Raw genomic sequence first — 18,413 nt, forward strand, 5'->3', positions numbered from 1 at the left:
ACTCAGTCTTCTAAAAGACTGTTTCACATCTAAAAATTTGAGAGCGTTTCTAAGATGAAGTTAAGAAAGAACATGGCTGCAAATCAAAGGCTGACATGACCTGAAACTAAAAAGAACTAAGGAATCATAAGACCCATAGCAGTACACGCGTATATGTCACGTCAGCCATCAGTGCCTTCAGCTCCAATTAGAAATTACACAAAACAGCAAATTCTGTGTGTGAAGTGGTGGACTTCAGAAACATTCAAGCATGTTCCTAAACAAATCCCATTAATCTGTCAAATTACTGAAATATCCTAACATATGTTTCTGTCAAGTCCTTTTCCAAACTTCGCAAAACATGACCTGACTTACCCTATCCATCTGGGATGAAGTTTTCTCAAAAACACTCGCACATAAAAAAATTTGTGCAACAGCACATCGTCACGTCCAACACAACTGATTCACTGGCAGCTTTCAGAATACATTATGTATGCTTTAAACAGATGTTGAAAAATTAGAAGGGACTGGAAAAGAGCTGTAAAATTGTATCAGGTTGGGAAGTGCATCTATAGTAAGACTTCACCTCTTTTGCCTATAGAATGTTACGTTTAATTACTTTAAGCACCTACGCTGGGAAATTTCTGATATCAGCAAACAAAAAGCAAAGGCTCCTGCCTAGATATTCTTGTTTAAAAGATGATGCAATCTTGCCTAAACGCAATAAGCTCTTTTAACAACCCATCTTGAAGGGTAGCGTATTTTCCATCACTCAAATCATAGTTTCCAGAAGAGATGTTGGCTACAAATATGCTCTTGCTTAACTGGGAAAAATGTTATGGACCCTTTCATTTAAGAGATCAGACTACAAATTAATTTCTCCTTTCTTTAAAACTCGTTTAGCCCAACAGGAAGAACCAAAGGATACCAGCTGTATGCTCCTGTACTTCTTTACAGACAGCACTAGAAATATTTCCTATTGTGACACACGCTAACCTATCCTGCCCTTTGTCACAAATTCAGGACTTTCAAAATCAGTCTTCCTTCAAGGATAACCACTGTGAACTAAATCTCACTTCGAAATATAATTTTGGAAGAAATGTTTGGGCAATACCTCAGCTGGCCTTGTCTTTATTCCAGATTAGCATGTTTCTCATTGATTTCTTTTAGCAAAAGACCTTTTAAAGTAGATGTTTACCACTCATAAAAGTCCTCTAGAAGGCCTACAAAGAAAAGCCCTAACATTATTATAAGCAACGACCTAATTCACTTGTGTAATGTATGAAGAAGAATGCCTCCCACTCTGCTTGGTTTACCAGGCAGGTAAAAACGCGTGTGCTCGTTTTTCTTCCTCCGGGACCTGCTGTTCCCCGTCAGGGTAAGGGACGGGAAGGACCTCTGCCGATCCCCCACCTAATTCACGTGCAGCAACGCTCTGCCACTCGCGTTTTCGTATGGCAATGTAGCGAGGCACGAGCGGAAAACTGAAGCGTTAGCACTGATACCCCGGTAACTTTTCACGTTAACGCTTTCTGCTTTATTTGGGACGTTCGCCCTGCCGGGTTACGGGACGGGAGGCCCGAACTGCTTCGCTCGCACGCCGACAGGCCCCAGTTTCGCCGCACTAAAACCCAACGCCGGGAAGCCGGAGGCTGCAGGGCCGGAGCCCTACCTCCGGCCCGGCCCCCGCCTCCCCGCCGAGGCTCCCCGCCGCCCGGAACAGCTCCTCGGTGAGCGCGGCGATGCGCCCCGGGGCCTCCTCCCGCAGCAGCTCCCGGAGCAGCCCTGCAAGACAGGCGGGGAGCGGGGCGTGAGGGCTGCCGCCGCCCGGGCACCGCCGGGAGGGCGGCGCCGACCCCCGGCCCCCGTCAGCCGCCACCTTCGGCCGCCGCCCGCCGCGCCGCCATGCCGGGGCCGCCCCTCAGCGCGCCGCGCATGCGCGCCGCCCCCTCCCGCCGCCCTCCGCCGCGCTGCACGCCGGGCCCGCCGCCACGGCCGCGGGGGAACGCGGCGCCGCCGGCGTCTCCGCGCGGCGATTGGCCGTCCGCCGCCTTCGCCCCGCCTTCCTCCCCCGATCGGCAGGTGCGGCAGCCAATAGGGAGGCGCGGCGGCCGGGCCGCCCCGCTGGCCGTGAGGCGGTGTCGGTGGGCGCCGCGGCGGTTCTGGAAGGATCCCGGCGGCCGGGGCGCGGGGGGGGGGGGGCGCGGGCGCCATGTCGGGGCTGCTTCACACCTCGCTCAGCGGCCTCAACAGCGACTCCTACTGCGAGATCAGCCGCTACCGCGACCAGCACTTCCGGGTGCGGCCGGGACCGGGGCCGGCGGGGGGACGGGGACGGGGTCGGGAGCGGGGTCGGGGTCGGGGTGCCCGGTGCCCGCTGACGGCCCGCTGTGCCCGCAGGGTAGCAAGAAGCTGCAGGAGAAGTTCCTGAAGATCTCCTCCACGCTGTACGTGGGCAACCTGTCCTTCTACACCACCGAGGAGCAGATCCAGGAGCTCTTCTCCAAGTGCGGCGACGTCAAGCGCATCGTCATGGGGCTGGACAAGATCAAGAAGACGCCCTGCGGCTTCTGCTTCGTCGAGTATCCTTTCGGGGCCCTCCTGCTCTCGGCCTGTCGCCGCCACAGCCAGCTTAGCTGCCCCACACCTGCGAAGGGGGGAAGCCAAGTGCCCGCTGCCAGGCGTTCACTTGTCTCCCTTCCCACCGCCTGCGTGCCCTAGGTGGGACCTGCATGGACTCCCGGCTAAACCTGCGTGGACTCCCAGCTCGTGCATGGCCAACGCTGAGAGCGCGTGTTCGCCTTCTCGCCTTAACTTCGCACCCGAAGGAGCTAGCAGAGCGGTCCGTGGCACTGCTCCCAAGCACGGGGTGCACGCTTGTACAAGTTGCCCCGTGAGCTGTCTCTGCAAAGCTCTCCTGTGAGGCCTGCGCCTCCTGCTCACATTTAATCAAGTTTCATATGGTATAAAAAGGCATAATACAGATTTCTTGCCCTTAGCAAGCCTTTAACCTGTTTGTTTTATCTACTTGTGAAATAAGTGATCCAAAACTATTTCTTGCCTGTACAGGTACTAACATTAAAGTTCAGAACCTTAGGAAGGAGTGGGAGCTGTTTTCAGCTTGGATTTACATGACTGCAGTTTTTTGATCCCAGGGAAAAGAACAGGCAAAGTAGGAAAATCTGGAAGGCAGGGCTCTTCTGCCTCTCAGATGCAGTAGTTCTCTTTCTTTTCCCTGCAGCCAACAAAATAGCACACGTAGTTTTCCTTAGAGTATGTTTCAGATACTACACGAGAGCAGACGCTGAACACGCAATGCGATTTATCAACGGCACACGACTAGACGACCGCATCGTTCGAACAGACTGGGATGCAGGGTTTAAGGAGGGCCGACAGTATGGAAGAGGAAAGACGGGAGGACAGGTAAAAGCAATACCAGTTCAGACCTTGAGTCAGATCCCCCTAAGACAGTGTAGAGCTTTTCTAGTTTTGTCTCCTGGAGAACGAAGTGTAGGCGATAAGGACCTGATAACGAAGTACAGCTACTTTGGGTGATTTTGGTAACTGATGCTTCCCTGCTGTTAAGAGCTAGAAGTAGAACTAAGGCCACTGCTGGCTAGGGCTCCAAACTTCCTGACAGTACAAGTAGAATTTTCCATATTCCAAGCTAGTACTCTTAAAATCGTATAGGATTTAAATGGAGAGGGACAGCACATCTGTTAGGCCAGTCTCAGAATCCAGCAGTTTGTCCTGTGAGAAGGTAAGTTTCCTTTGCAGACTTTTTTTTTTTTTTGCAGGGGGTGGGGAGGGGACGAGGGAAGTAAATGTTCTGGGGGCAAAGCCTGGCATTAAAATATTCTGGCGTTGTCTTTGCTTCGTATCTAAAAGGACCTCAGCCATCAGACATATTCTCATGTCATTTGCACCACCATCACCTTTTTGGTGAGTTATTTGAGGAGATTTGAAGTGGGTCACAGTGCTTCTAATCTGAACTTCAGTTCTCCACCAGCTGAGCAAGAAGAGGGTGATGATTCTGAAGGATACAAGCAGTGCAGGATGCTAATATTTGTGTCATTGCTGTGCCCCAGGTGCGAGATGAGTACCGGACAGACTACGATGTGGGAAGAGGTGGCTTTGGCAAGATTATTCAGATGCAGAAGGCAAATCATCAGCCTGCAGTCTATTAATTGCCTCATAGGTCCTAGCTCGTAGAGGGTTCTGTCCTTCCAGAGCTAGCCCTGTTCTCGCATTTTGGATTGGGGTAGGGAGTGAGATCCAAGTTCCAACAAAAGGTGACCCTCCTTAGACTGTGGATATACATGTGTTCATTCCCCCTTCCTTCTGGGCTAGAGAAGATGTTCTGTGCTGATACAGGGCAACGAGGGAAACAAATGGACAGCTCTGCAGGATCCTGGGTAAGAAGAAATGCAGCATGGCAACACCTCATGCTATGACGTACTCTTCACGTTGCAGCTAAGCAGGTGGCTTCCTCCAAGTCGGGACTGCAGCTGCGGTTGCTCTCAGATGGAACTTCTTAGGCATGTGCCACCACTGGAGCCCTCCAAGTGCCAGGGCACCTTGTGGGGTTGCACGAGAGTTGCAAATTTCTAATTTACAGCCTCATCTGCTTACAAAGCAGTATCACTGTTTGGATGAGAGAAGCGCAGCAAGGTCTTACTGTCCGCTTGGAGGTGCTTGCCTGCACATCTAGCCCTTGGGTTGGTCAGGGCCTGCAGAGCCTTTCTCTTTATGATGCCCCCAGTGCTGCCTGGCTTTTCAGATCCTCACTGTTCGGCGTGGTTTTGTTAAAAGTTTCTTTCAATTTTTTAAATAAACAGTGAGTCCTGTACCTGTTGCAGTTTGTGCATCAAAACTACTAGCTCTGTGACAAGAACTGGGGGGAACATCTGTTGGTATTTTAAAGTTGCTGTCACTTGAAAACACTAAGATGGACGCTAAAAGAGGGCGTGAGTCTCACTGTATTTCTCTCGGCTTCCCTCTTGCTACTGGCTTTTCCTCCTCTTCTGTTTTTGCAATAGCTGATGGCTGACACCAGAAGGAAGTTGCTTATAAAGTGTACAGCTGCTCTGAATAAGACAAATCTTTATGTTTCACACCAGCAGATTCCAGGCAAACTTCACTGTCCTGATACCTGTTCCACCACTTGAGGTGTGTAGAAAGCAATATAAAAGTCTAATGTGCACTTAAGAGTGGAAGGAACTAAGAACTCCCTTCCTTGTGTTTGTTATTAACCCCCCCGTGCTTTCTTTTCCATTTAAGAAGAGCATGGCTAACACTATTGAGCTGTTTGTAGGGTCCAGACAAGGGACCAGAAGAGTTTAGAACACCTACTGATCTGTCCCTAAGCACCTCCCAGCCAGGGTAGGCAATTCCACTGGACAAGTTAAATTGTGACTGTAAATTGGTTTAGTGTGATGAAAATAATAGCAGCTGCTCCCTCTCCAGTAATGTGTAATTGGGATTTTTCATGCACTGTCTCATCCAAGATAATGAATACTGTTCTGTTGAGCACATGTGCAGACCAGGCATACAATTTAAATTATTTTAACACTTATGTTAGAACTGAGTGGGAGCGGGTGTAGCATTTAATTTGTTGAAATGTCTCCTACCTGCTTGTTTTGCAAGTCAGGTTGCTGCATCAGTATAGCTGTCACGGATCTTGAAGGAACTGCACATTTAGACCTCAGCAGACCTAAGGAATGACAGAGTTGACAAGCCTGCGATGCAGGCTGCCCCTGACACGCAGCGAAAAGGAGGGGGACGTTGACATCAGAGCAAAAAACAAGCAGTCGTCTGTCCAGTCTGGCAAAGCAGCATCAGCACGAAGTCCCTTCTGGAGGTTATGGGTTACATAGAATAATTGCTTGGGCAAACACAGCAAGCAAAAGGGAATATGTGGGGAAGACAGGGAGGGAAATCTGCCATGAAACTCAGATCAGCAACAGAATCGTGTGTATATGAGGTAGGGAAACAAGATAAACTCTTGCTTTGCTCCTGGGAGAGCCTGGTAGGGCCTGTTGGACGTATCATTCGTATGGATCTGACAGAGCATGTGGGAAGCTGTTCGGTCAGGTGCCTGGGTTATGACTGTGGCGGCATTTCTGTCCCTATTTTTGCAAGATACTGCAATTTCAGCTCTACACAGCTCTGCCTGTCCTGCTTGCTTTGGTCTGAAGGGAGAGTATCTCCATCCTTTTACGAGTCCCAAAGCAGGGTCGGCAAGTTGTGCACCGTTCTCCTTTCAACATAACCTTTGCAAAGAGCTTTGTGCTGACTTTTATTCAAATACATGCATTTGCATAAAATAATCCATCTCAAATACTACAGCTGCAGTAAATGCCAGGGTCCCTTCCTCCTAAAGGCAGCCCAAAGAGAACCAAAGAGAGATGAGAAGGTTTACAAGTAAATAGGTGCTCCCAGATCTTAGCCTGTGCTGTGGTGCGGCGGCACCCACGTGGCACCACGCTGCACGGGTTGGAAGAGGTGTCCTCTCCAAGAGTGCCGTCACGTGCTGCTTCTGCCCGCACGCTGGAGCAGCCCCTCCTGTCCTGGCCGGGCTCCTTGCTGACACCGTGCCCAGAAGCCTCAGGCTCCAGGGTTCCCTTTCAGGCACCTTTCATCGGCACACAAAGACGCTGTTAGAAGGAAAAATCCTTTGTCCTCACAGAGCTGGGGCAGTGCCAAGCTGGGCAGTGCCAGCCCACAAACAGAGACCTGATGAGACCCAAGAGAAACTCGGTGCAGCTAAGCACAGGCCTGTGGCTGCCTCTCCAAGCGGTTAACAGTTAACGGCTCGAGGCAGAGGCCGCTGGTCCTGACTGACAGCCGAGCTCTTTGTGCAAAGAACCCGATGCCGAGTTCCCACCAGCACCAACCAAAGGAGCTGATGCACCCTTCAGGCTTAGTGAGTCTCTCCGCTGGATCCCTTGTGATCTGCAGGGACCTTGTTCCTTCAGGACAGAGAACAGAATGAAGTTTAGTGGTGGAGCAGTTTTGGCAGGAGATGCTGCTCCTCCTCGTGCTCCTCAGCCGTGCATCCACTCCGCAACACCACGCTCAAAGCCTTCTGCAATGGGGAGGGGAAAAGGAAGGCTCCAGTTCTCATTCGTTCCGGCAGCTTTTATAGTCCCCTTTGATCCAGTAACAAATCTGAGCAAACTTCGGAGCAGTCAGGCGAACGGCAACATTATAGTCATGCTGCTCCCCGGCCACCTCGAGCCACTGGTGCCCAGAGAAGACCCCAACCACCTTCCTCTCCCATTTGTGCTGGACGGGGTCCCACACCTTGCCATACACCCCAGAGCCGGACGCACCAGGCCTGGCATCGCAGTGCTGGTAGATGAGGTGGGCCGTCTCGTCCTCCACCCCACAGAAGCGGTAGACCAGCTCGCCCGGCCGGTCGCTGTCAAACCCCGAAAAATGAATCCTCTTCCCAGCCATCTCCTCCGCTGCTGGAGCCACCGTCAGCTTCATGTAGGGGCGCTGGTGTGGCCTGCGCAGCTCCAAAAGGGCGTAGTCGTAGTCCATGCTGACCGAGTCGGGGCTCCGAATCCAACCCTTGGGCACCTGCGTGCGCCGCACGCGAGCCCAGCGCATCGCCAGCCCCCCCGGCCCCGTCCTGTTGCCAGCGCTCTGCAGCGGCGTCAGGAAGCCCACCTTGATCTTCTTGGCCCCCTTCACGTAGTCTTTGCCGTCGTGGATGCAGTGGGCAGCTGTGAGGACGTGCCGCTCGGACACGAGCACCCCCGTGCACCCCGTGGAGATCTTGACGGTGGCGGAGAAGGGGTAGTCCAGCAAGAAGTGGTTCCCGCTGATGGAAAACCGCCCGTCTGTGCCGTAAATCTGCCGCTTGCGCCGCTTGCGCCACCTCTGCCGCCTCTTCTCCGTGCCGCCCCCCTGAGGGCTCAGCTCCACCGTGGTGAGGGTGCGGGTGCCGTTGGCGTACACTGTCTCGTAAGAAAGGTACTCCTGGAAATCCTGGGGGGCCAAGGCAGCCTCCCGCCGGGCGCAGGCGTCGTCGCAGCGTGTCGTCAGCTCCAGGACAGGCTGTGCCGAGAAGCGGGCTCTGCCTAGCTGCAGGGTGGACCGGGGAACGAGGGCAGGAAGCAGGCCGCCAGCTGCAGCGCTGGGAAGGAAGGAAAGCAGGAGAACGGCAACCACCTGGTAGCAAGTCATCCTGCCAGACCTGCAAAGGCAAAGCGAGGAGACCATTAAGCCTGCCCGATTAGAGAGCCGGCCGCCTGCCGCGGCTCGCGGCTGGGGGATTATCGGCCGCGCGTGGCCCTGTGCCAGCTACCGGGGAGTGCGTGCTTCAGCAGCTGCCACAGAAAGCAGAAGGGTCGGGACCTGCCTGGAGCTGAGTGACTAACCGGAGATAGAAATCTAACCCAACCTTTGATCTCCTGCAGCTCTTTTGGATGGTGAGGCCCAGCAGCGCAACCGAGCGCTGCTGCAGAAATATCACGAGCAGATGAGTTTCCTCCGTCACGCCAGAAATCCTGCTTGCCCCGGGGTGGATTCCCTGGATTCCAGGGCTCGAGCCCCACCGATGGGACGTGTCCCACCCACCCGGCAGCAGCAGCCCGGCTCCACCACCCATCACCCGCGGGGAGAAGGAGGAGGAGGAGGGTGTGACGGTACCTGCTGACTGCAGAGGGAGGCGACAGCTCTGTCCCGCTGCTCCTACGGGGAAGAGAAAGGTGCAGTAACTCCAGGGCTAGACCTGAGTTGAAGTATGTGGTGTCACAGAGCAGTGAGGACAAGACAGCCTGGTTTAACTCCAAAATGGATTACTGTTCCCAATCTGCCATTACTTCTCCGTGCACCAGGCCACCCCTTTTCTTGCAGGGGAGCGGTCTGAGGGGCAGGTTCTTCAACCCCAGCTCTGTGCAGCGGCTCAGCCCTCCACCTCCATCCTGCCCTCGGCGCGCGTACCGAGATGGGCTCCCCTTGGCTGACCGCAGAGGCTCTTCCTCGACAAGCAGCTGGAGCACAGGGAGAGCAGCTCCAACACCTCCTCCGGGCCAGCCCCGTGTCCCCCCAAGGCAGCCGGGGTCTGCGCTGGACACGTGGCAGCGCGCTGGGTTATGAAAGTCGCAGGGGAATGAGGGGTGGAGCCACGGAGGGAGGCTGAGAGCCACGAGCTCTCCGCACCCCGACCCCTCGGTGCTGCAGCCACGAGCACGTCACGCGAGCCGACGGCCGCAGCCGGGGCTTCGCCGGGACGCTGCCCCAGCCACCTGCCCCTCCGCGTGGCTTGGGCCAAAAGCAGCCAGGGCACAGCGACCCTCGGGCTGCCTCTGAAATCCAGGGGACGGCGATGGGGAGGTGGCGGGGTCCTGCCTGAGTGCCCCCGCTCGGCACAGCAGCTAGCGAGGGCTTTGCGGAGACGGCACCAAGGCACGAGCCAGCCCTGGCTCCCCTGCCCACGTGCGTGCCCGGCCTGCCTGGCACCCACACAGCAGCAGCAGAGCCGGAGGCACACGCAGGGGAGCAGCTCCAGCCTCGCTTGGTTCCCTCTGGTGCTCTCCCAGCTGGGCAGAGCCATCCCCCAGAGCAGAAAGGCCCCACACAATGGTACGAACATCCATGGGTGGCTGTGTGCAGGGCCCAGGCTCGTGGCAGCAGCGCCAGGCTCCAGGGTACTGCTTTTTGCTGCATTTTCTGAGCAGAGGACTGCCCTTTCAGGCTCGCAGGGAAGGGGGAAGCCCACCTTGGAGCCCCTAACACCTGGGAGCTGAGGTCTGTCACTTCACGAGCATCCTTCTGGCCCCAGAGCGCTGCATCCCTATCGCAGCACCTCGCCGGGCCACCCGCAGGCTGCCGAGGCCGCAGTTCAGGCGGTGGGAGCGGCGCAGACGTCTCCCTTGAGCCCACACCACGCTGGGGCTCCGGAGCCTCATTATCCTCCTCCCCAGCCGACATGTGGAGCCTGCGAGACTGATAATGGCGCCCGTGGAAGGCAGAGGCGCTGCCCGGGGCTGGCACAGGAGTCCTGGCTGCCACCCCCGGCCCTGCCCGGCCCCACGGGGACGGGAGGCACCTACCTGCACCCAGCCGGCACCGGCCCGGGGAGGATGGGGCTGGCACCTGCTCCTAGGGCAGCTCGGCTTGGCTCAGGCCACGGGCACTGCCCGGCACGCACGCAGCAACATAGGCACGGCCACACTCAGGGGCACGTGTGGGGACACAGGCACAGCACACAGCCCGGGGGGTGCCGTGGAGCCGGGCAGCCCCTTCTCCTCCCCGCCGAGCCCTGGGGCAGGGCTTGCAGCTGCAGCCCCGGGGCCAAGCAGAGCCGATGGTGTGGGGCTCTCGCTGCTGACCGTGCGGTGACCCTGCTCGGCTGCCAGTAAACAAGGAGAGATGCCAAATCCACGCAAGATCCATCTGCCCTAAATTAGTTTATTTCGCAAAATAGTCTGTCAGGGCTGATTTAGACCAGACCAGAATCTGGGAAATCATCTTCTCACATGGATGCAGCCCACCTCCTGGCCTCGCTTCCTCTGCAGGCCGGTGCTGGAGCCTCTGGGGGATATCTCCAAGGTCTTTACCGCAGCCTGTGCCCCGGGACCTGGTGGCACGCTCCCACGCCATGCAGGGCAAGGCCACGGCAGGCTGGTGTCCTGCACCCAGGCACCAGAGGCACGGGGCTGGGCTACCTTGGGGCACCGCTCCCTCTTTCCCAGCTAACGTGGGAGGCTTGGCCATGAGCGTGGGTCGAGGGGCTGCATGGGGCAGGGGGAAGGCTGGAGGGGCCTGTCCCCAGCCGGAGCAGAGGGCTGTGGCTCTGGTTGGCAGCTCTCCCACCGACCCGGCTGTGGCCAAGCCCTGCTCCACGCCGGCAGCGGCTGGCAGCCGGCCCAGCGGGGCACGCGGTCCTGCCCTGCTCTGCTCCCTCTCACGCCCCAGCTCAGGCAGCAGAGCACGGGCATTAAAGTAAGACGCAGCTGGGCCAACAGAGCAAAGCGGTTAAAAAACACTTAGAGTTTAATAGGTATAAAAATTGACATAAAAACACCAATCGTACAAAGGCAGACGAGTACGGACACTGACATGTCTATACTGCTGACATCTTCACAGGCGACTGAGCCAGATGCTCACACCTAGCGGCGTGGTTCCGGCAGCACAGGGCTCAGCGTGGGGCACGAAACTGGAGTGGGGCCTCAGGCGGCTGAGCCCTGTGCTGCTGGAGAGCCCCAGAGCGCTGGCAGTACCAGGACGAGCCGCGTCCAGCCTCACCGCGCGGCTCCGGGCACGGTCACAACTGCGCCTACACAGCCAACGCTTGGGAAGCACACAGAGGAGGTGACCACAGCCACACGGACAGACAGGACGAATGAAGCTGCACCATCACACGGGCCTCTCGTGGGAAGGAAAAGCAGCATTTCTGACAGCAGCTTCCACGGTGGGAGGGCCGTGCCGGTGTCACTGCCCCTCGGCGGGGGGGATTGCAGGGAGCAGCCCCGGGCCACCAGCTCGCCCACCCGGCCTGGGGCCTCGTCTCCGCAACCTCTGCTCCGCGAGGGGAAAGGGCAGCGCACGGCCCAGCTCCGCGGGACTCTGGGCTCGCTCTCCGTGGGCTGGGGGATGCCTGTGCCGTGCGGGTTGCAGCCCCATCCCAGCGCAGGAATACTGGCAGAGTCCTCCGAGTACCGGTGTCGATCGCGGCTGCCGCCTCCCTCAGACCGCGGTGGCCCCGGGGCTGAGGTCCAACTCGGGGTGTTGCAGAGGCTTCTCGGCCACGGCACGGGGCTCCTTCGCATTTTTCCCTTCCACGCTGTTCCGAATCCCGTAGCCAAAGTAAATCATAAAACCTGCAAGAGATCCTACAATGAGATGCACGGTAGCGGGCTGCCAGCGTAATGGCCTCTCCAGGGAGGCCCTGCTGATGGGCAGAAGCCAGAGAACCAAGATCACCCGCAGGGCCACCCTGCAGGCTGCCCAGCACAGATGCTTTCATGCACAGGCTCCTCTCCACATCCAGCAGACACAAGGCCACCATGCTGCAGCAGAGGGCAGACCCCACACCACGCGAGCACCACGCTCCCCTCCAGGCCACCTACCCACGGCCATCCAGATGGCAAATCGCGCCCAGGTGCCGGCACTCAGCTGCACCATCAGCAGGATGTTAACGAAGATGCTGATGAGCGGCAGGAGCGGGAGGAAAGGTACCTGCAAGGGACAAGAGGTGCCACATCAGCCGTGCCCGAGGGACCTGGCTGGGACTGAGGATGCCCTGCCACCTGGGCACTTCCACTCCAGGGACTGCGCGTCGGAGAGCTGTGCCTCCAGGCCCTGGACATTTCTGGATGGTAAAAGCCCAGCAGCAAGTCCTGGCAGATCCTGCACCAGCCTTGGGTCCAGAGGGATGTAGACAACAAGCTCCCAGAGGCTGCACTCACTTTGAAGTTCAACCTCGCGTTGCTCTGCGGCTGCCTCCAAATGATGATGGTGGGAATGAGCAGAGCCACCACGAGCAGCACCAGGGCCGAGATCCAGCCCGCATCGGCCTCCTTCAGCGCATTCACCTTGAGGGTCAGGACCACGCAGATGACTGTGATTAGGGTGGCTGCAAGAGAAGAGGCAGTCACTGTGCTGCACAGCGCGTGGCTCTACAGACCCGCGCCTCTGTGGCAACTCTCTGGGCTGTGGGGCTGAGCCACAACCTCCTCTTGGTCATGTACAGATCCTCCAACATCCACCCCAAAGCCTCAGCACTTTACCAGGAGGAACTCTCCAGCCTGGCAAGCCGAGAGAAGCCTGTGCTCAGCTGGGCTCAAACCCAGCTCCGACACCTACGCAGACCTTGCTAAGCTGCCCTGTTCTGCCTGCACAATGAAACCATTGATGCACGGATCACCGGCTGAGCCTGAGCACTCTCAGCTCCCTTCCCGGGTCTGCAGGGACACACTGACACACCAACACGCCCTGGGGCAGTGCTGCTCTCCAGCAAGGAGCCAGCAAGCCCGGCCGTGTGGCAGGACGGGGCAGGCCAGGAGCATCAGCCGCTGCCTCCCACTCACTCACCGATGACGGAGACGCAGGCGTAGACGATGCGCCCCGAGAGCGCTGTGGGGGTGTCTGAGGACGGGTTGAAGAGTGTCGTCAGGGACAGCTTCTCTTTTTCCTTGGCGCCCATGGCAGCGATGGTTGGGTTCATGACAACCCTCTCCTCCTCATTCCCGTTCAGCTCCAGCATCTCCACGGCCTTTGGGGAGTTCAGCTGCCCGGACTGGTACCTGTGCAGACGGGACCTGCTCAGTGCTGCGCAAGCTGGAGCAGAGCCTGAGGATATTCCCAGCCCGGGGACACAACAACACCCTCTGTACCCCTCCTGCGCTGCCAGCCCCATGCTGCTCCGCCAGCAGCCCCGTGGTGACCGCCCCACGGATGTGCCTGGAGGTACCACGCAGCCTCCATCTCACGGGCTTCAGCTGTGGCCACAAGCCCCGGGCTGGCTGCGAGGCCAGCGAGGAGCATCCACCCCAAGGCGAGACCCAGCACGAGAGGAGGCACCCACCGGAGGATGAGCACACACACGGCGACCAGGGAGTAGGCCAACAGCGTGCCGATCGACATGAGGTCCACCAGGTCTTTCAGTTCAAGCAGGAAGGCCATCACCGCTGCAACGAGGATGGGCAACGTGAGCACAGCCCTGGTCTGCTGGGGGACTGAGCACAAGGTGGCCACCAGAAGCCTTACCTGCAAGGAGCCCGGAGGTGATAGTGGCCGAAAGAGGAGTTTTGGTGCGGCTGTTGATGCTGGAGAGGAACTTGAAGAGCAGCCCGTCTTCTGCCATGGCGTAGATCACGCGGGGCATGGGAAACATGGAGCCCAGCAAGCTGCCGTGGGGAGAGACAGCTCAGGGCTTGCCGGATGGTGGCCAGACAAGCCGAGCCGTCTGCACCCACCATCCAGGGAAGGAAAGGACCGGCTTGTGCTGGGAGCAGGACAGGAGCTGCATAGGGCAGACGCCCTGCTCAGCTGGGACACGTGCCCCCAGCCCCGCAGTGGGACAGGCGGCACCACGGATGGGGCTGGTCCTACCTGGTGGAGAGCGCGCAGAGCGAGCCGACAGCAACGGCGTAGCGGGCGGGCTTCCAGCCCACTGCCTTGAAAGCCTCGGGCAGCGGGCTCCCCTTGTCCAGAAGGAAGTAGGGCACCATGAGGGTGAGTGCCGCAGAGACCCCGAAATAGGCCACGAAGCAGATGAGGAGGGACACGATGATGCCGATGGGGATGGAGCGCTGCGGGTTCCTGGCTTCCTCCCCTGCACAGAGGAAAGGCAGCGTCAGTCCCCATCCGTCCCCACTCTGCAACGCAGCCCCGCGGCCATGCCCAGCCCTCTGTCCCCGCCTGCAGCTCCAGCTCCCTGCTGTACCCAAATCCCCCGCATAAGCATGGGGGTAGCACCGCAGCCACGCTGCCCTCTGCCCTGAGCTTTGCACAGGTGTGCTCCTTGCGGCACCGCAGTCCCCGGCGAGGGGCTCCGCGGTCGGCACAGGAGGCGGCTGCTCCAGGCAGCCCCGTGGGCCAGGAGGCTGGGCAGAACAGTCTGTACCAGCAACCTGCTAAGTAGATTCCTGGAGGAATGAGGGGAAATTAAGAGGGCTCCCTGCACGCCACCGAGTCGATTCTACGTGAACTTAGTCATTTAAAAGAACATTGCTTGAGGCTGTGAAATAAGCACGAGCACCAGCAATTCCCAGCACGGCTGCAGCCTCGTCTCTGCAGCTGAAAGGCTCCCTGCAGCCCCGGAGCTGCCCAGGCAGGTGGGGAGCAGCCCTGCTCTCACCATGCCTCACAGGGAGCCCCGATTCCAGGCCTTTTGTGCTGGTGCAGCTGGTGATGGAGTTGCCACAGCAGCGGGACGAGCCATTTCCCATGGGCAGGAGCGAGCGCCGTGCTCCCTCCCCACAAGCTGCCAGCAGCCGCACTGGGAGCAGCTCACGGAGCCGTGCCCTGCTGCCCTCGCTCGAGGCACTACCTGTGGTGGCGATGCAGTCGAACCCCACAAAGGCATAGAAACACGTGGCGGCACCAGTCAGGATCCCTTCCAGCTTAAAGGGGACAAACCCTCCGGATCCGAAGTCTTTTATTCTGGAAGAAAGGAGCAGAGCGGGTGAGGCTGCGGCGGGGTGCACGGCACCCTCCTGCACGCGTGGTGCTTCAGGGGACAGTGCGGTGCCAGCCCCGCGCTGCGCACCAGCTGGCCGGACCCTCTGCTGGCACATCTGCTCTCCTCACCTGACCTCCTCATCCGGCACGTCTGGGAACACGAGATCGAGGTAGTCCTGCTCCGTGAGCTGCCAGTTCTTGATGTTTCCCTTGATGAAGCCGGCAATGATGACGAAGCCCAGCACCAAGAGGTTCACCGCCGTGAAGATTTTGTTCACCAGAGCGGACTCGCTGACGCCGAAGGCCAGCAGCGCTGTGGGACAGAGGGTGTGAGCGGGGTCACACCTGCACCGTGTCTCCCGCGGTGCCACGGAGCCGCTCCCGCACACTCACCAGTAAGCAGGGCGATCAGGATCAGTGCAAAGAAGTCCGGGCGCTCGGCCAGCACCCCTGGCACATGTACCGTGGTCTTATTCATGAAGAAGGTGGAGATGTGGTTGCCGATGATGTTGTCAAACGCTGCGCTCCAGGCTCGGGCCACGCTGGCTGTACCTGGCCAACGGCAAAGCTGCACGTTGGTCCTGGCATGTGGCAGCACCGGTCCCCCACCCCAACACCAGCTCCTGCTGAGCCCCAAAGCACCCATCCCGCACCCTGCTCCCGCGCTCCTCAAAGCACCGCTCGCTGGGGCTCCGTCGGCACAGTGCCGGCATGCTTCCCGTGCCCGTCCGGCAGAGCCACGTACCTATCACGTAGGACAGGATGAGGTTCCAGCCGGTCGTGAAAGCCCAGATCTCGCCGACTGTCACGTAGCTGTAGAGGTAGGCAGAGCCAGTCTTGGGGACGCGGGCCCCAAACTCTGCGTAGCAGAGCCCAGCCAGTACCGAAGAGAGTGCAGCCACCAGGAAGCAGAGGACGATGGAGGGACCAGCCCTATCCTTGGCCACTTCCCCGGCCAGCACGTACACACCAGCCCCCAGCGTGCTGCCCACCCCTAGGGCTATGAGGTCCAGCGTGGAGAGGCAGCGAGCGAAACGCGTCTCCTCGGAGCTCAGATCCACCATGCGCCGGCGGATCAGCTTCTTCCCAACGCTGCTCATTTTTCCCCCGAACATCTTGTCCTCCACAGGTGGTGCTCAGCTGCTCAAAAACCCTGCAAGAGAAGCCACCGTAGGAACGTGAAGCTCAGAGTCCTGCGTGGAGCCGAGGCCAGACGCAGCAGGAGCAGGGCAGGCGGCGGTGCCACTGCAGCCTGGAGGAGCTGTAGCTCTGACCTGTCAGCACCGAGCCCCAGCCACGCTGGCGAGGCAGAGGCTGTTTGGTTCCCCCCGTCGCGGTGTGGGGCTGCGCGCACCCCGCCTGCACAGCTCCCACGCCAGTCCCCAGGGGCAGGAGAGCGAGCCGGAGACAAACCCAGCGAGTCCGTGCTGGGAAATAGACTGCTTAGACAAACACTGTGTGGTCCATGCCCCGGGGCTCCGGGCACGTCCCAGAGCTTGCCCACTGTCTCTGAGCAACTCCCCACTGATTTGGCAGCCCAGAGATCCCTCAGCCCAAACTTGACTGCTGGCGCATCCTCCCGGCCTGGCGCGTGGGCGTGCGCAGAGGCGATGGCAGGGAGACAAAGCATTCCTCCAGCCGAGGATTCGGCGTGCTGGGCTGAGTCACTGGGACGCGGCGATTCCTCCCAGCATCTGCACTGCACCCTCGGCGGGGATGCACGGCCAGGCAGGCACAGGCACGGCTCGCAGTCCCCCTCGCACGACCCTCTTGTGCGGACGGCCCTTGCCGAGCACCCTGCACGCTCCCAGTGGGCTTTGACCCTAAACGTGCTGCTCCCCCAGCTCCCCACTCCCACCATCCCCAAACCCTCTGGCACACGGGCACCCCACAGGGTGGGCAACGGGCACAGAGCGAGAGAAGGCGCTAGGAAAGCGGCTCCCGATGCCCACCAACGCCTGCTCGGCGCCAGCTGTTCCCTTCTCCCGCCTGGGAAACGCACCGCGCCTTGGCAGGGACGTCCCACGGCAGGGATCAGCCTGGGCACACGCGAGCAGCACCCTGCGACCCGCTCCCAGCGCTGGGGATTACCGGCCTTGCGTTCGTCGCCACCGGCTCAGCCGCTTCCCCGCGAGCAGCCGGCCAGCCCGGGGCTGATGAAAGCTCCCCCGGAACCGCCGTGTGCCGCTCCCAGCCTTGCCCAACGAGGCAGCGCCGCTCGGGACCGGGCCAGCTCTGAAGGGACGAGTGCCCCACCGCTGGCACCCTCCCCGGGACCACGTCCAAGCCGCTGCCGGGACGGCCCCGGCCGCTCCCCCCGGCGCCGCCCGACTTCCCCGCGGGTTCCCCACGCCCGAGGCCGGCCCCGCAAGCCGCGGGCACGGCGGGAGCCCCGCTCCCCTCCGAGCAGCCGGGAGCCGGGGCTCGGGGCAGGACGGCTCGGGGCAGCCGCCGGCTCGGCGCTGAACGGGGCGAGCCCCGAGCCCCGAGCCCCGAGCCCGGGGGAGGCGGCCCGCGGCCAGCCCCGCCGCCAGGCTCCCGGCGGCGCGCACGGGGCCGAGGGCGGCCGGGGGAGAGCAGCTCCCGGCACCGGCACCGGGCGGCTCCCGGTGAGGCAGCCCCGTCCCGGAGCCGCCTCCCGCCCCGCTCCGTGCCCCCGGGCGGCCGCCGGTACCGGCCGCACGTGCCGCCGGCGGCTGATGCAAGCGCGGCACCGGTTGCGCCAGGCTCCGCCCGGCCCGGCGGCGGCGCCCGCTGCGACTCACCGGCGGCGCGGCTCGGCTCGGCTCGGCGCGGCGCGGCTCGGTCGGGCTCGGTCGGGCTCGGCGCGCTCCGCCTCGGTCCCGCTCCGCTCGGCTCGCCCCGGGACCGCCGCCGCCGAGGAGGGCTGGGGAGGCGGCCCGGCTCCGCCCGCCGGATGCCGGAGCGCACCGCCCCGAGCCGGGCCCAAGCCGCGTATTTAGAGGGAATTAAAAAAAAAAAAAGAAGTCCTAAGCGGCAGCCCCGCGACGGCCAGGTCCGGCTCGGCCCCCCCCCCCAGGAGCTCTCCAGCCTCGGCAGCCAAAGCCGAAGGGAGAGAAAACCGCCCAGAGCAGCGGGGGCCGTGCTTGCCTTGGGAAAGGCCGAGCGGCGAGAGGCCGAGGTCTCCCGGAGCCCGAACGTGGCAGCGGGGCAGAGCCGGGCACGGCCTGCCCGCCGCGGGGCTTGGCACGGGCACAGCGGGCAGGGGCGGCGCGGGGAGGCCAGCCCTGCCGTGGGGCACGGGGAGCACGGGCAGAGCTCGGCCGGGGGCA

The 18,413-nt window shown here is 60.2% G+C and overlaps 4 protein-coding genes across 15 annotated transcripts in view; 1 reads left to right on the forward strand and 3 right to left on the reverse strand.

The window, feature by feature from the left end:
• TEX11 (testis expressed 11) overlaps positions 1 to 1,914 on the reverse strand; it is a 35,250-nt gene extending 33,336 nt beyond the window's left edge. For 6 of the 8 annotated variants that reach the window (XR_005823917.1, XR_005823916.1, XM_040572038.1 and 3 more), the window contains exons 1-2: positions 1,859 to 1,914; positions 1,652 to 1,764 (exon numbers count right to left, since the gene is read on the reverse strand). Coding sequence is in view for 5 of the 8 variants with exons in the window: in XM_040572038.1 (XP_040427972.1) it covers positions 1,652 to 1,764; positions 1,859 to 1,886 (141 nt within the window). In the remaining 3 variants the exon portion in view is untranslated. Of the gene's footprint in view, positions 1 to 354; positions 1,241 to 1,295; positions 1,765 to 1,858 lie in introns of those variants that run through there. The other 2 variants (XM_040572037.1, XM_040572036.1) reach the window with 2 other exon arrangements.
• Positions 1,915 to 2,087: 173 nt separating this feature from the next.
• LOC121077144 (nuclear cap-binding protein subunit 2) lies at positions 2,088 to 4,828 on the forward strand. Its single transcript, XM_040572050.1, has 4 exons — positions 2,088 to 2,278; positions 2,380 to 2,561; positions 3,264 to 3,402; positions 4,068 to 4,828. The coding sequence occupies exons 1-4, from the start codon at positions 2,192 to 2,194 to the stop codon at positions 4,164 to 4,166; spliced, it is 507 nt and encodes a 168-aa protein (XP_040427984.1). The 5' UTR covers positions 2,088 to 2,191; the 3' UTR covers positions 4,167 to 4,828.
• A 1,419-nt stretch (positions 4,829 to 6,247) lies between these two features.
• On the reverse strand, positions 6,248 to 10,182 carry LOC121077143 (serine protease 23-like). Of its 3 annotated transcripts, none has more exons than XM_040572049.1 (3): positions 10,047 to 10,182; positions 8,641 to 8,682; positions 6,248 to 8,185 (listed from the first exon to the last, which is right to left on the reverse strand). In XM_040572049.1, the coding sequence occupies exon 3, from the start codon at positions 8,173 to 8,175 to the stop codon at positions 7,102 to 7,104; it is 1,074 nt and encodes a 357-aa protein (XP_040427983.1). In that variant the 5' UTR covers positions 8,176 to 8,185; positions 8,641 to 8,682; positions 10,047 to 10,182; the 3' UTR covers positions 6,248 to 7,101. The 3 variants fall into 3 exon arrangements, with proteins under 3 accessions (XP_040427983.1, XP_040427982.1, XP_040427981.1); XM_040572048.1 differs by lacking the exon at positions 10,047 to 10,182 and adding an exon at positions 8,935 to 9,264; XM_040572047.1 differs by lacking the exon at positions 10,047 to 10,182 and having other exon boundaries at positions 8,641 to 9,262.
• A 789-nt stretch (positions 10,183 to 10,971) lies between these two features.
• On the reverse strand, positions 10,972 to 18,046 carry SLC7A3 (solute carrier family 7 member 3). Of its 3 annotated transcripts, none has more exons than XM_040572044.1 (12): positions 17,886 to 18,046; positions 15,866 to 16,273; positions 15,514 to 15,672; positions 15,250 to 15,433; positions 14,990 to 15,102; positions 14,050 to 14,272; positions 13,705 to 13,844; positions 13,523 to 13,625; positions 13,030 to 13,241; positions 12,405 to 12,571; positions 12,066 to 12,174; positions 10,972 to 11,816 (listed from the first exon to the last, which is right to left on the reverse strand). In XM_040572044.1, exons 2-12 carry the CDS (start codon positions 16,233 to 16,235, stop codon positions 11,683 to 11,685), a joined length of 1,914 nt encoding a protein of 637 aa, XP_040427978.1. In that variant the 5' UTR covers positions 16,236 to 16,273; positions 17,886 to 18,046; the 3' UTR covers positions 10,972 to 11,682. The 3 variants fall into 3 exon arrangements, with proteins under 3 accessions (XP_040427978.1, XP_040427979.1, XP_040427980.1); XM_040572045.1 differs by lacking the exon at positions 17,886 to 18,046 and adding an exon at positions 17,212 to 17,395; XM_040572046.1 differs by lacking the exon at positions 17,886 to 18,046 and adding an exon at positions 16,395 to 16,901.
• Positions 18,047 to 18,413: the final 367 nt, after the last annotated feature.

This window comes from Cygnus olor, chromosome 13 (genome assembly GCF_009769625.2).
Source record: "Cygnus olor isolate bCygOlo1 chromosome 13, bCygOlo1.pri.v2, whole genome shotgun sequence".
Lineage (NCBI taxonomy): Eukaryota > Metazoa > Chordata > Aves > Anseriformes > Anatidae > Cygnus > Cygnus olor.

What these genes read in the sequence shown, in the direction of transcription:
- LOC121077143 (XM_040572049.1), bottom strand. Translation starts at nt 8,175, where the DNA reads ATGACTTGCTACCAGGTGGTTGCCGTTCTCCTGCTTTCCTTCCTTCCC.
- SLC7A3 (XM_040572044.1), bottom strand. Translation starts at nt 16,235, where the DNA reads ATGTTCGGGGGAAAAATGAGCAGCGTTGGGAAGAAGCTGATCCGCCGG. An exon ending in CGCCTGCGTCTCCGTCATCG is followed by an intron (nt 12,572 to 13,029) that starts GTGAGTGAGTGG and finishes CTTCTCTTGCAG; the next exon opens with CCACCCTAATCACAGTCATC. An exon ending in TGCCATCTGGATGGCCGTGG is followed by an intron (nt 11,817 to 12,065) that starts GTAGGTGGCCTG and finishes GATCTCTTGCAG; the next exon opens with GTTTTATGATTTACTTTGGC.
- LOC121077144 (XM_040572050.1), top strand. Translation starts at nt 2,192, where the DNA reads ATGTCGGGGCTGCTTCACACCTCGCTCAGCGGCCTCAACAGCGACTCC. An exon ending in ACCGCGACCAGCACTTCCGG is followed by an intron (nt 2,279 to 2,379) that starts GTGCGGCCGGGA and finishes CTGTGCCCGCAG; the next exon opens with GGTAGCAAGAAGCTGCAGGA. An exon ending in GAGGAAAGACGGGAGGACAG is followed by an intron (nt 3,403 to 4,067) that starts GTAAAAGCAATA and finishes GCTGTGCCCCAG; the next exon opens with GTGCGAGATGAGTACCGGAC.